This window comes from Osmia bicornis, chromosome 14 (genome assembly GCF_907164935.1).
Source record: "Osmia bicornis bicornis chromosome 14, iOsmBic2.1, whole genome shotgun sequence".
Lineage (NCBI taxonomy): Eukaryota > Metazoa > Arthropoda > Insecta > Hymenoptera > Megachilidae > Osmia > Osmia bicornis.
Genome location: NC_060229.1, coordinates 7,405,496 through 7,420,633, shown reverse-complemented (window position 1 = coordinate 7,420,633; position 15,138 = coordinate 7,405,496). Strand labels below are relative to the sequence as shown.

General features: G+C 36.2%; 2 protein-coding genes across 4 annotated transcripts; one reads left to right on the top strand and one right to left on the bottom strand.

Annotated features, from left to right (window-relative positions):
- Positions 1-4,257: 4,257 nt before the first annotated feature.
- On the bottom strand, positions 4,258-7,378 carry LOC114881126. 2 transcript variants are annotated; one of them, XM_029197789.2, is made up of 3 exons: positions 4,805-7,378; positions 4,468-4,709; positions 4,258-4,405 (listed from the first exon to the last, which is right to left on the bottom strand). In XM_029197789.2, the coding sequence occupies exon 1, from the start codon at positions 7,236-7,238 to the stop codon at positions 5,175-5,177; it is 2,064 nt and encodes a 687-aa protein (XP_029053622.2). In that variant the 5' UTR covers positions 7,239-7,378; the 3' UTR covers positions 4,258-4,405; positions 4,468-4,709; positions 4,805-5,174. The 2 variants fall into 2 exon arrangements, with proteins under 2 accessions (XP_029053622.2, XP_029053623.2); XM_029197790.2 differs by having other exon boundaries at positions 4,830-7,378.
- A 124-nt stretch (positions 7,379-7,502) lies between these two features.
- LOC114881127 (4-O-methyl-glucuronoyl methylesterase 1-like) lies at positions 7,503-14,934 on the top strand. Of its 2 annotated transcripts, XM_046288613.1 has the most exons (5): positions 7,529-7,598; positions 7,693-8,001; positions 13,639-13,685; positions 13,804-13,983; positions 14,360-14,934. In XM_046288613.1, the coding sequence occupies exons 4-5, from the start codon at positions 13,968-13,970 to the stop codon at positions 14,830-14,832; spliced, it is 489 nt and encodes a 162-aa protein (XP_046144569.1). In that variant the 5' UTR covers positions 7,529-7,598; positions 7,693-8,001; positions 13,639-13,685; positions 13,804-13,967; the 3' UTR covers positions 14,833-14,934. The 2 variants fall into 2 exon arrangements, 1 of the variants encoding a protein (XP_046144569.1); XR_003790216.2 differs by lacking the exons at positions 13,639-13,685; positions 13,804-13,983; positions 14,360-14,934 and having other exon boundaries at positions 7,503-7,598; positions 7,693-7,890; positions 7,958-8,920.
- Positions 14,935-15,138: the final 204 nt, after the last annotated feature.

The window sequence follows — 15,138 nt, the reverse complement described above, 5'->3', positions numbered from 1 at the left end:
GGATAATCAAAAATAGTAGTGTACATTATAATAAATATATATTGTAGTATATTGAAATAAGTAAAGGTTTGGAGGATAAAAAATAACGCACCAAAAGTTATGGAGTTCGTTGACAAAGGGAAGATGCATCCTTGTACGACACATTGGAGTAAAATTTAATAAAGAAGAAAGAGGGACTGAGAGTCGAGGTGGTCAAAAAATTAAACGCCTGCATATCGGTGAGACAATTGTTGGATACCATCTTCCCTATCTTCGGCAAAGAGCAAAATCACACCAACAGTCATTCCATTTGCTCCCTATCTCCTATATCTTCCATAAACAATCAGTCATCCTCATACTCATCCTGCCTTGCTTTCTACAATTAATCACCTATAACAGGCCTGTCTAACTGCTAGAAGTGAAAGAGCCACTGCTCCCACTCTTACCGCTTCAGACCTCCCCCACCATCCAGTAGTGTCAGTAGAGGAGCAGCGGTTTCTAGCAGCTAGGACCCAGAGAGTAGTCGGGAGTCTGACGACGTTGATTGGCTGAGAGTCTGGGAGTCCGGGAGGCAGATAGAGTAGGGTAGGTGTTGATATATTCAGACCGGACTCCCGCGGTGTTGCCATTTTTACTTCAACGCGGCTAGTACTATATAGAGTCGGCTGTGACACTATGATTGATATTTACCACAGCCGACTCTAATACTAGCCGTGCTGAAGTAAAAATGGCAACACCGTGGGAGTCCGGTCCGAATATATCAACATCTACCCTACTCTATTTGCCTCCCGGACTCCCAGACTCCCAGCCAATCAATGTCGTCAGACTCTCGGCTACTCTCTGGACTTCACATAACCTCTTTGGTTTCGTTCCAATAATTTCGCTTGTTTCAAGGTTTTTATTCACTTATATACACGTTTATCAATTCTTAAATGTTTCAATTTGATCCAAAGATGGTTTCATTTTGCTTCATACCTAAATTTTCTTGAAACCACTGTAAATATTTCAAATATCATGCTTCACAACACCAAACTACTTCGAGAGTACACAAAATTTATATCATATTTATAACAATTTTATACTACCACATCACTTCTACTTGCCATAGTTGCAACGTTTATGTATTGTTTATACATAATTAATACAAAATAGCGTATATTACTACAGCTTTTAATTAAAAAAGACGGTAATTATAATTCTGTTTTTGAAAATAGGACTCCCGATTGTCACGTGAGCGGTGTTGCCACGTTGTTCAGCATGGCTAGTACTAGAGTCGGCTGTGTATTTACATTCAATTTTCCATACAGCCTAGTTCACAATTGATTCTGTAGCTATGTTCACTCACACTAGCGAGGATCGCAACAGTAGCGCGACTAGCGCTCCACCTGATGGCGCCTATGTATTTGGCGCGATCTCAAAGGACGCTCTTTTGTATTATTGCAGAATAAAAGTTATTGTTAAAGTGGCTGTGGTCATTTCATTCCGGCATCCACACATACATACAAATGGGTATGCCATGGTACTTATGTCTATTCTCGTTGGAAATTGTCAAATAGGTCATTCGGTAACCGGCATGTCATAGCTTGGCAACCCATGAACTAGGATCTTCCGAGTAGAAGAAAGTTTTTAATTTTGCGCCGCCTTCGAAAAGATTGAATAGATTTTATTAATAGCTGTGGAATATTGGTATAAGTGACATAGAAATTATTTCATACTTTTTAGCGCATTTTGAAGTGGGTTGTATTTTTTGTTAAAAATTACTTTTGTATTCTTTATTTAATAAAACAATAAGAGTAAAGTTAAACAGGTTATGGGCCCAGACTACGCGGTCTGGAATTAATTTTTGAAACAAAGGTCCAAATAAAGAGGTAAAAATAAAATGACTCATCAAGTAATAAATTTGCCTCAACTTGCATCAGGAAATTTCAATAATTAAAAATTTCGTGTGGAGTTTCTACTTGAAAAAAAAAAACAGTTGTCAGAAACGTTGATTATAGAAGAGGTAGATCTTTCAGAGGGTGCTGAAAGAGAAGCATTTTGTCTAAACGATGCAAGAGCTAACTCAGTAATTGCACAGTGCATTACTGATAAACACCTTGATTTGGTAAAGGATGCGAAAACTGCAAGAAAAATGATGCAAACATTGGTGGATATCTTTGAACGCAAGTCAGTGGTTTCCAAGCTCATGTTGAAAAGGAAACTCCTCACACTAAAGTTGATAAAAGAAGATGAGTTGGAAGATCATTTCTTAAATTTTGATACAACAATAAGAGAATTGGAAAATGCTGGTTCGAAAATGGAAGAATCAGACAAGGTATGTTACTTACTTTTGTCACTCAGCGACGAGTATGAGTCCGTAATAACAGTAATAGAAACGCTGAATAATGACGTAACCATGGAATTTGTAAAGTCAAGGCTATTAGACGAAGAATCTAAATTGAAGAGCAAAATTAATTATAATAGGTGCTCAGAAGAAGTTACTTTTAAAGCCTTGCACTTACAATTAGTATGCTATAAATGTAGGAAAGAAGGTCATAAGGCAAATGACTGTTACAAATTAAAGCGAGATAATAAATCATTTAAAAGAGGAAAAGGATACAGATCATGCGGAATTGGCTGAGGTGCAGCTGAGAGCACAAATAAAGCAAATCAAGAAGAGGAAAAGGAAATTGCATTTGCAACCTTTGACAATGGAATGGTCAATGACATTAATGCATTTATATTGGTTTCCGGTGCAATGCAACATTTGGTATTGAGTAACCTAGAGAAGTGTATGGAAGATGTACAAATGCTACAAAAGGAAGCAAGGTGGCTGATGGGAGAGTTATGAAGGCCAGAAAGAAAGGATTGATAAAAGGTGTGTGTCAGAATCACAGAATATCCTTTGAAGCTTTAATCGTTGAAAAAATGGTATAAAACTTACTATCGGTTGTACAATTTACAAAAAAGGGAAATACAGTGTCGTTCTGCAAAGAAGAAGTATCAATTAAGAATGGGAAAAATACATTCAAGTGTGAAGAAGTAAACAGACTATTTTTGATCTGAATAAATCTAAGTGATAACAAGGAATGTTGCAATACTGTTATAACATCATCAAACCTATGGGACAGAAGACTGGGTCATCTCAATCGAAATGGTCTAGAGGTACTGAGATTACCATACAGCAAAGAGAAGTGTGCCAGGTATATACAGGGAAAATTAATCAGGAAACCTTTTTATGCACAACCAAAATGCTGAAGACAAATAGATGATCTAATACATACTGACATTGCGGGATCAATAATTCCTGCGACTTGTGAGGGTGAAAAATACATATTTCCAAGTGTTAGTGGACGATTACTCACATTTCACAGTAGTCAAGTTATTAAAATCGAAAGATGAAGCAGCTCAAAATTTGATGGACCTAATATCAGACTTAATATCAAACTTTCAGATGAACACAGGTGCGAAATTATTATGACAATAAGAGTGCGATATTTATGTCCAAGAATCGAGATAATTCAAAACGCAGTAAGCATATAGACATCAGAATGCATTTTTTGAAAGACTTGGTAGAGAAAAAAACTATTGACATAGAATACGTATGTTCGAATGAAAATCTGGCCGACATTTTAACCAAAGCACTTTATAAAGATAAGTTTATAAAATTAAGAAATGAGTCAAGAGTAAGAGAAAAGTAACAATATGTATTTGTAAAGCGATTTGATGTGTGTATGCATACTCGCACTCGCATATCAAATCGAGGAGGAGTGTTAGAGAGTTGATGGTCAGATGGCGTGTGTGACGTAGTTTGTGTGAGTGCGAATATCTCACAATCAGTTCATGTTCTTATGTTTTTCTTTTGTTTAACTGCGTCACTTCCGTTATAATAAGTAAAAAGGTAAAGGTATTAAATCCTTTTGTATCCTTTATTTAATAAAACAATAAGAGTAAAGTTCAACAATATATATAATATTTACTGATTGAAATAAAATCAATAAATATAAATAATAATTGGCCGTCCGTCGCCCGCCGTCCGCTTCAGCCTCTTCTTTCTCCGCGGCGTCTGCATCGTCGGTTCCCACGACAACAATTGTGGAAATTCCAATCATGGAAATTCAGTGGCTACTGTTTTACAGATAATTTCCATTTCACGAAAAATTTAATTCTGCCACATTTATTACATAGAAGAATCAACGCTTTTACTTACTTGCGACGTCGACGGCGTTGGATTCTCCTTTCTCTTCTCTTTTCCTTGTACCTCCTTCTCCTGTTTCTTCTGTTCTCTTTCTTTTCTTCTTCTTCCTTAGCTGTTTCCATCTGTGAAGAAAGTAATTTATGTATAGATAACGTAATATTAATGATGTAAGATTATACTTGCCGATTATACGTGATCAGGCAGCATATTTGTACTCCATTTGTCCTGGTAACGCTTTCTTGAATATACCTATATGTATATAATTTTTAAATTTTGTTCGTGTAGAGGAAAATGCCGTTACGCATACCTACCGAGGCTACCCGATGGATTATGTGAGATTCGCCAAACGTAGCCCCCAATTCAAAAATGTGACATTTATTACAGATATGCTGTCTTCAATTTCTCAACGACAAAAATGTTCATACAATTTAAAAAAGGAAAATTGAATGGAAATTGATGATTAAATAAATTCCTTTTAACGTTTTTTGTTTAGAGTGTAGCACGTGGCGATACGCACTAAAAACCTCTTCTCAGGAATCCTTTCTTCTAAAATCTGTAACAAATTTTTTAAACAAAACAAAGAAATATAGTATGGCGTATAGTGTAACTCTTTTCGGGTCCAGATACAAAATAAGCAGTATTTTATACCTGTGATATGTAATTGCCCTTGTACCTGGTAGTAATAATAATGGTTGCTGTTTAATCTGTTTCCTTCTGCATCTGCAAATTTGACATTTGATTTTCACAATGCCCTCTTCGTCTATAAATCCATCTGATCAAGCTCTTAAGAATGGGATGGAAGCATCAATGAATGAAGCCACATTCTTGAATTTTAATACCAATGTATGTGCTTAGTTCTTCACGGCTAATTTTTCACATTCTTGTACTGCAGATGCACTAATCAGTCGTGGATACACAAATTATTTCAGAACATGCCAATCCGACAACGGCATATTCGTCCAAAATTCGAGGCCGTTAACAGTTTTGATTTATAATTTAACCATCTCGGATTTTTCGCTTAACCGATGGTTTCTTTCTCAATGGCATCACTTCTATTTTGCCAATTCTGCAACATTCCCATATGTATTTTCTGCTCTAATTCATAAATGTTCTTAGCCATATCTGGCTTTTGAGCGTTCGGTCCGTAATTGGGATCCATTTCTGAACGAAATTGTTTCCGGACGTGCTTCGCAACCTTTTTTCCCTTTATCTTTACAGCGTACTTCTCATGTACTTTCTTCCTTCTATTTTCCATTTTGCGTAAAATAACGGGCGGTTTCTTGTTCATCGCTGTATTCAGACGCGATAACACTTGTTTTGTGTTATACTGTACAACAGCAGCAGCACATCTTCCCGTGTAAGATCCCCTCTCGCCGAAATTCAATCTTTTTCCTCCTGTATATTTGGCGATAATTCCGTTAAAACTTTCGACAGCATTATTATTGCTGTTATAAAGCAAACTATCAACATGCGCCAACAGAGGTCGAAGTATTTCTTTAATGCGTTCATACACTCCCATCTTCATCAATTCTGGAACAAAGTTTTTTTCATCTTTTTTACTGGTTCCATCGCAAAAGTATTGAAGTTTTGAACACTCTGCGTGTTCACCAAAAGCGTGACTAGGAATATTGTGTATGTCGCCATACAAATTTTTAATTTTCTCAGCGGTTGTTACGTGCTGACTGTATCTGAACTCTGCGGCTTTTACTATGTCCGCACGCATTCGGCGAATGCTGCCTGCAACGATTTTTCTCAATAGACCAGGTTTTGTCTTCTTTACAATTTCTTTCATTTTTTTAGAAAAGTTTCGTAACAAATGATTCGTGCATTCAATTTTTTTTACACGAATCTGCGTTTTATACGGATCCGCGTCTATAATTTTTTTGTAAACGCTGCTATCCCCATCAGCAATCAGCGTTGAATAAATAAGCCCACGTTTCTCTACGCTGGTGTTGAATCCTTCGACTATAGCGTCACTTTCCATAGCCGTTGAAGCTTGACTTGTGCCCCAATTTTTGAAACACGTGTGCTTTCGTGGCTCTTCTTTCTTTTTCGCAGCATATCGACAAATCTTGCACACCTTGTTTCTAACGCCGATAAATAAAACTTTCTTCGTGTGATATCCAATTATAACGCCGACTCCAGACGCGGAATCGTACGTTCCACTCCGGTATGATCTTTTCATCCAGCTTCCATCGGCCACAACGGGGATGTGAGGGATTCCACATCCGGAAACAATATCGCCTCTTTCAATGGCCAAGTGTCTTTCTTCCTCTGCCGCTGCTACCATCTCTTCTTCTGCAGCAACAATTAATGCTTCTACGATTTTATCGTGATGCTTTCTGAATTCCCTCTTCGACATGGAGGGTATGTTCATTGCTGCAAGGAACTCCTCCATTTGGGCATAACTGCCTCCATTCACAATTGTCCCAGCAACGGCACACTGGCTGGTTTCCATTTTATTACTTTCGTCAGGTTCACTGTGGATTTCACCTTTATATTTGCACATATCGCACATTACACTGAGGGTGGTCCTCAGGCCCGACCGTTTCATGCCGATTATTTTTAGGTGTCTAATCCCACAGTCTTCCCTGTTTTTAGCATGGTCACCTATTTTTTGAAATTCGACAAAGATGTGCTGCATGTCCACGATACTTAAGCCACTTGGTACACCGGATTGTGTTTCAGGCTCGTTCATTACAGTTTTCTGTATGACCAATTCTTCATTTTGGGAAGTTATAATTTCTATATTTGACCCGTCTTCTGTATTGTTTGTATCTTCAATTTCAAACAATTCTTCCGTCGTCTCTTCAAACATTTCTTTCGAATTTGCCGTTTCTATTTCTTCATCCAATGGCAAGTAAATTTTCTCGGGAGTGTATCTTTGTCCATCGGATGTTGACGGTACGGAAGTATTCTGAAGGGCTAAGCGCCGTCTTCTTTCGCGGCATGCTTTTTTTTTCGAGTATCGTCTCATACTAATTGTTAATTTTGGCCGACGATTTCTATTTCTCATCATACACTGATCTTTGCACTGATTTCTCGTATCTTCAACCACGCGAATATTTTCAACATAACTCATTGTCACTATCCCACAACAAATCACTTGTCACTTTAATCACTTTACACTTTCAAAACTTTGAAATAAATTGAATAATGCAATCTATTTCTTGCTTCGATTGCAACTGTTGCGAACATAGACGTAGTAAATATAGACCGAGCATCCATTATATAAGCGGTAATCCAAGAGAGAGAAAAGATGTAAGGTGAGTTTCTCTCTCTTTTCAATACCAGAGAAGTGGGGAAAACCTGCGCAAGAGCCTGCGCGATATGATTTAAATGCGCAGACGATGCTAATGTAGTATAACAATTAAAAATTCACAGTTGGCATTTTAATTGCGGACACATTACAACATATACTGAAAGCTGATAAAATGTTTTGGTAATTATTTAGAAGTTTGCTTTCTACTCCGATCTTAATAATTTTTGGATATGCGGTGGGGAATGTAATTTTGAACAACTTTTTCCTTTTGAAGTTTGTGGCGGTCTCTTTTAGTTTTGAAGATATTTGCGAAATACTTTCGGTACTACTGCAGAGAATTCGGCGCATGCGTGAGCGTCGGTGAGAGCGCTCGGTATTCGTGTTGGTGGGAGGTAGCCGACCGCTTATCTTTTGTTTAGACACGGATGACCGAGTGACTCCACTACACGGTGGCCCAGAAATATTTACTCTAGTATATATCAGCTATAACTCATAAGTATTCAATAATGTTTATTAGTTGCCACTTACTTTCTGTTTAGAAACGAGGGTCGTGGAATCGTAAAGGCTCCGTTCAAAACTGCATGTACGAGGACTCTAAGAAATGTCTATTAAAACTCAGTTAGAAGTGAACATTATTAATGTATTTCTGCAGCAGAATAACTTGATGCTGCCAATAACGATTTGATTGCAATATGGCAAACTTGGTAATTAATAAGTCGTAAAAAAACTGCGGAACGTTATAGGTACGGCTGAAAACATAATTGTAACGATTGTATTAGAAGTTGGCAGCACTTCTGATGTATGTACATGTACTTAATCCGCAATGGGTATGTCGATTCCCGTTGAATATTGCTAACTTGAAATTATCAAATGTAACTGGCGTGTCATAGGTTGCCAACCCCTGAACTAGGATCTTCTGAGTAGAAGAAAAGTTTTTAATAGGTTTTATTAATAGCTGTGGAGTATTGGTATAAATAAAATAGGAATTATTTTATATTTCTTAGCGCATTTTGTTAACACAGCAAGAGGTTTTATTAATAATTGTTACGTAGTTGTATAAACGAAATAATTATTTTACACTTGGATGTACTTCCAAAAGCGACAACCCTCCGATTTTTTTGAAATTTTTGCCAAAGCTTATCCTTGATTAGAGAAGAAAGTCCCTAAAAGGATTTTTGGCGACAAAGCCTCGTTTGCCCCCCAGCCCCCTTCAAAGTTTTGACAGTTCTTACTAAATATCTCCGAAAATATTGATTTTAGAGAAAAACGTTTCAAACAAAAAATATTACTCATAAAACGCTCTACAAAGAAGGTTATACACATTTTTTACCTAAACCTATTATTTTGGCTGTTATGAACAATAATAGTATTTTTTCAATAAATCGGAGGGTTGTCGCTTCCGGAACTTCATCCTTACACTTTTTAGGGCATCTGGAAGTCGGTTGTATTTTTTGAAAAAAATTATTTTATTTCACACTTTGGTAATTATTGAGATTAGGTTACATCTCACCGATTTTGATGAAATTTAAATATGTTGTAAAATTAGACATTTTGAACAACTTTTTCCTATACATATAACCGTCGCTCGGCCTTAGTTTTCGAGATATTTTCGAAAAACTGTTGAAACTAACACATTGAATTCTGGCCATCCGTGTGTGTCCGTGACAACGTACGCATTAGTATGGGATCGCCGCTTTTCTACTGTTTTTGCAGGCAGCAACCCGGTGACCAACATCAATATACATATATACAGGGTGTTACCTGTAACGTTACTCACGATTTTTTACCCACTTGCAGCCATCTGGCAAAAAAAAGTTTAGAACAAGAGTTGCAGGGTATGAAGTGCACAGTAAATATCAGTAAAAAAATGTCGAAAACAGTTTATTTTGGTCACTAAATCAAGGTCAAATTTGGTTTTACGAATAGGAACACATATTTTTTTTCTACCATATTGTAGAGGACGTCAAGAGTTTTTCAAAACACTTCCATGAGCTTATTTCGGTTGAGTACTTTTCGAGATATGAGTCGATAAAGTTCAAGTACCGCCGCGCCGGCATTAGCAATAATCAAGGTGAATAACTAACGAAATGAGTTTAATAACCGTTGATATGTTGATATACCACATACATACACACACATGCACGCTGTGAGGTGTAATCCGACCATGCAACCTCCACGTGGTACACCTTGGCTACTGCTACTGCCGGCGGTACTTGAACTTTACCGACTCAACCGAAATAAGCTCATGGAAGTGTTTTGAAAAGCACTCGATGTCCTCTACAATATGGTAGAAAAAAAATATGTGTTCCTATTCGTAAAACCCAAGGTGACCTTGATTTAGCCACCAAAATAAACTGTTCGACATTTTTTTACTGATATTTATTGTGCACTTCATACCCTGCAACTCTTGTTCTAAACTTTTTTTTGCCAGACGGCTGCAAGTGGGTAAAAAATCATGTCAAAAGTTTAGATGGTCTAGCTTTATCTGATTTAGCACCAAACAAAGTCCTCATTAAACCGCCTGACTAAAGAGCACTCACAGAAATGCATAATTGCTTTTGCAAAGAAAAAGTTCAAATCGGCTTCCAGTGACCGATACGCGAAGAAACAAGCCAAGCCTATTTTTTTATTTTAGCGACCAATTGGTAAAGAAACTGACGAAGTTTACTTGTAGGGACGACTTTGAAAAATCGCGATCGGTGCATTCCTTGCAGAGTAACGTTAAAGAATAGGATTTTGCAATAACAATAGTTATTATACAGGGTGTTACAAAATTCCCTGATGACCTCTACACCGTTGAATAGATCACAAAAAATCGAGGCGAAAAATTCTATAGCATTTTTCGATGGGATCAGTAGTTTAGCTACATTTCGTTGTTGAAAATTGAAAAATTGACCAATCAGCACACAGCTTGAGTGGCAAGACATGCGGAGTAGGAGACTACACGGAATCAGAGTCTCCGTTTGCTTGCTCCTCCGTTATACCTCGACTCTCACAAGGAAGGGTTTTTAGGTGTCCGCCTCCGATTGTTTTGATTTTTGGATATGTTTTAAAGGACCGAAAAATAAGGTATACGTATTTTTTTATTTTTGCCCGTTTTCATATTTAGGGGGTGAAACGACCCCTAAATATGCAAAAATATAAGAGGCAAACATAACATATAAAATGTCAATGGATTCAGAAACAAATTTATGTTGATAGAAACAAATGTATGGTGTTATAAACAAATTTTTTGTTATCAACAAATTATTTTTTACAAAATTTATGACCAGCTGTTATATGTTCATAAAAAACCATGAAACTGTTTCTTTGAAAGTTTTCTTCTATCTATGATAGTTTCCGAGATAGCCTATTGTAGCCGAAACTTTAGGGGGTCGTTTCACCCCCTAAATATGAAAACGGGCAAAAATAAAAAAATACGTATACCTTATTTTTCGGTCCTTTAAAACATATCCAAAAATCAAAACAATCGGAGGCGGACACCTAAAAACCCTTCTTTGTCAGCGTGGCTCGGCGGCAGCAGAGAAGGCTAGTCTCCTACTCCGCGGATTTTCCCACTCAAGCTGCGCGCTGATTGGTCAATTTCTTATTTCTCAACAATGAAATGTGGCTAAACTACTACTGATCCCATCGAAAAACGCTACAGAATTTTTCGCTTCGATTTTTCGTGATCTATCCAACGGTGTAGAGGTCTTCAGGGAATTCTTTATCACCCTGTATATGCATATTGATTTTCGGTCGACGCGATATGTATATAGAAACAGTAGAGAATTGGCGACTGCGTGTTGACTCATACACCGCCAGAGACACGTAGGCATACATAGAATTCAATGTAGTAGTAACAATAGTTTTCACGAATATCTCGGAAACTAAAGCTTTCCGTTAATTATGTTGTTCAGAATCATGCCCCCGACAACATATTAAAGGGTCATTGAAATCATTCTATGTTGAGATTAAAAACTTCCTGCATTTTGTAATAACAATGAAAAAATGAAAATTTTTTTTTAATAGGACCAACTGGAAGACATACTCTACAAGATGCAAAAGGTTTCGTTCCGATTGGTCCATCCATTTCGGAGTACGTAATCGGTGATTACACTTCACCTCACTGGTCGAAGGGGGTTCCCCCTACCTAGTGGTAGGGGTAATAATGTATCATTTATGAAATAGATTTATGAGAACATTTATCGAGTTTTCACTGTATATGCGTACATCTATTCATCGTTTCCTCCTAAATTTCGCTATTTTTATCCGACTTCGAAAAGGAGGAGGATACTCAATTCGATGTGTATATATATATATATATATATGGCCGTAAGTGCCATAGCGAGGGTCTACGCTAGGAACGGCAGACCCAAAGAATAACCGCTGTGACACTTACCGCAACAATAGGGCCGCTTTTACAACTTGCCACTCAAACCGAGACGCATCTACTGAAAATCGGGAAATTTGTAAACGTTATATCTTGAAAACTAATTAAAATCGAGTGTATACATTAAAGCTTAATAAATTCGTCTTGAGAATCACTATCACATGAACTAAAAAAAAATATGTAGTTCCGTTTGAAAAACGAAACTTGACCATCATATCTCTTAAACTAATAATGCAAAAGATTTTTCACTTTGGCCAAAACATAGGCCCACATTTACCGTGCAATTCCCATATCAACAATTTTTTGTATCATTAATAGTTACGAAATAACGGAATTATAACACTTAAGCTGGGACACACTGTATATCGCGTTGACCAAAAACCAGTATACAGGTAAGTCTCGATTAATGCTAGTTCACATAGTGCGATATTCGATTTAGTGCGAATTTTAAAATGATACCAGGTCGCATTCAATGCGAACAAAAATTCAGTTAATGCGAGGCTTTTTTCGATCTAGACATGGATCGAAGCATGCAAGTTAACAAAGACTTGGATAAAATACTGCGGGTTTATTATCACATATACGAAGATATGAAAAAGCAGAAGAAAGTGTAATCAACACTGTTAAAATACTTTAAGAAATAATAAACATGTTTATGCAATTATAATTTAATAATATACGTATGAAAGGTATATTTCAAAATTTTGATCGTATATTTTCTTTAACTAAGAACCAATTCCTATATTTCAAGTATTCGAATAGTACGAATTCAAATAATGCGAACAAATTCTGGGATTTATTACTCGCACTAATAAACCTGTACATATATAATAACTATTATTATTGCAAATTCCTATTCTTTAGCGCTATTCTGCAAGGAATGCATCGATCACGACGAAACTTTTCACATTTCGTAGATTTTTCCACGATGATCCCATTTGCAAAAATTTATGTAACTTCTTATTGTTAATAACTATTGCTATTGCAAAAAACCTATTCTTTAGAGTTACTCTGCAAGCAATGTACCGATCGCGATGAAATCTTTTACATTTAAACAAAAATTTGTGGAATTCATTATTGTTAACAACTATTGTTATTGTAGTTATCCAATAAGGACGGTAAACCACCTTACGGCATCCTACAAATACTGCTCGTTCCACTAAAAAGTGTGAAATAAAATAACTTTTAACAAAAAAAAACCGACTTCGAAATGCACTAAAAAGTGTAAAATAATTTCTATTTCATTTATACCAGTATTCCACAACAATTAATAAAGTCAACTTAATCGTTAAATAGGATACTAAATACATTTTAACCTTTTCGGAGGAGGCGCAAAATTAAAAACTTTTCTTCTACTTGGAAGATCCTAGTTCAGGGATTGGCAACCGATGACACGCCGAATACCGAATGACCCATTTGATAATTTCAAGTTAACAATGCGAATTAACTACATGTACATCAAAAGTGCTATCAACTTCTAATACAATCGTTACAATTACAAATGTTTTCAGCCGGACCTATAATTTTTCTCTTACGACTTATTAATTACCAAGTTTGCCATACCGCAATCAAATCGTTATTGGCAGGATCGTATATTCGGGTATTTTTAATTTTGCGCCGCCTCCGAAAAGGTAGCAATGTATTTAGTATCCTATTTAACGATTAAGTTGACTTTATTAATTGTTGTGGAATACTGGTATAAATAAAATAGAAATTTATTTTACACTTTTTAGTGCATTTCGAAGTCGGTTCTTTTCTGTTCAAAATTATTTTATTCATTTTCTACTTACGATCCCTTAAACGTATGAAATAAAAAATTTCATCTTCATTACTATTTCTCTGGTATAGAACGGATTTCGCTCTTGTGTTTACGCAGTACTAAGGTTTTGAATTGAGTAAGTTTGTTATCAAATAGAAGAAGGAAGAAGAACTAAAAGAAATATAGTAGCTGTATTATCAAAGGCAAATAATTCAAAATATATTTATATTAAATAAAGCATGATGTTAAAACAGATGTTACATATGATAATGTGTAGAACGATAAGGATGATAATATTCATAATGAGGTAACGATAAGCGTAAACCGACTATAAAAGACGACCTACCGAATACAAATTTATTCGTAGCTAAAAAAGGTACAATAACGCGTATCATTCTCTCGGTACAGTTGTTAGAAGATGTCCATCATGAAATGTAAGTAATTTCAAATTTTTTAATTGCGCTTCGCGAAGGACGAATGGTCAAAATTGAAGCAGTAATTTGTAATAATAAATACAGGCAGTATCTTGTATCCTGCGAGTCATTGAAGACCTTCGAATTTCGAATAGCGATTAATTTTTACTTCTATAAAATTATTCGTTATTTATTTATGCTTATTGGTTAACACGTGTTTCAATTATTCTATTATACTAAATTCTGAAAGACGGTTACCTTCTTAAGGCGACGTTCAACGCCTTAAACAACGAATTTGAAATTTTACACAATTAATATTCAATTGAAAATCTAATACACGATATAAACACTATAGAACGAAGATTGTTGAATTACGTTTACCTTTTACAAATTTCAGATCTAATGTTTCTAATTGTTGGTGTAACGACAGCGACTAATACACATAATATTTGTAATAAGACGAATTGTCGTGAGTTTTACAAATGCGTAGGAGGATACGGATTCTTAATAGATTCTCCGTCGAACCATGGCGTCCAATTGGTGTTTAATGAGAACGTGACAATTTGCGTTTGGGAGAGTGTACCCTGTCCAGGTGATTCCACTGTAACGCCAACAACGCCAACGCCAACGCCAACAACGCCAACAACGCCAACGCCAACAACGCCAACAACGCCAACGCCAACAACGCCAACAACGACAAAAAGGCCACCATGGCTACCGGATTGTACAATAATTGGCGACCGAAAAGTACCTCATAAAGATTGTCATAAGTTTTATTACTGCACAAAAGGAGAACCAACAGAAGGCCAATGCCCTGAAGACATGTATTTCAATCCCATTGTTGCAGAATGCGATATCGGAAAATGTTAAAATCTGAATTAGATATTCTTAAATTTTAATATATGAAAGGAAGATTTCTCCTGTATAAAGATAAATAAATGTCTGTAAATCACTAACAGGTACTACTGTAATAATCATATTCTCTTCTGTGTATTTGCGAAACCTTATCTATCTTTATTTCAAAATCCACAACTGACTGATCACCAACGGTGTTATCGCATACAGGATATACGACAACAGGTGGGAGATTTTTTAAGGGGTGATTCTAGGATCAAAATAAGACGAAAATCAAAAATGACGAAATAGCGTTTGCGGCTTTGTTTTCTAGTAATTAAT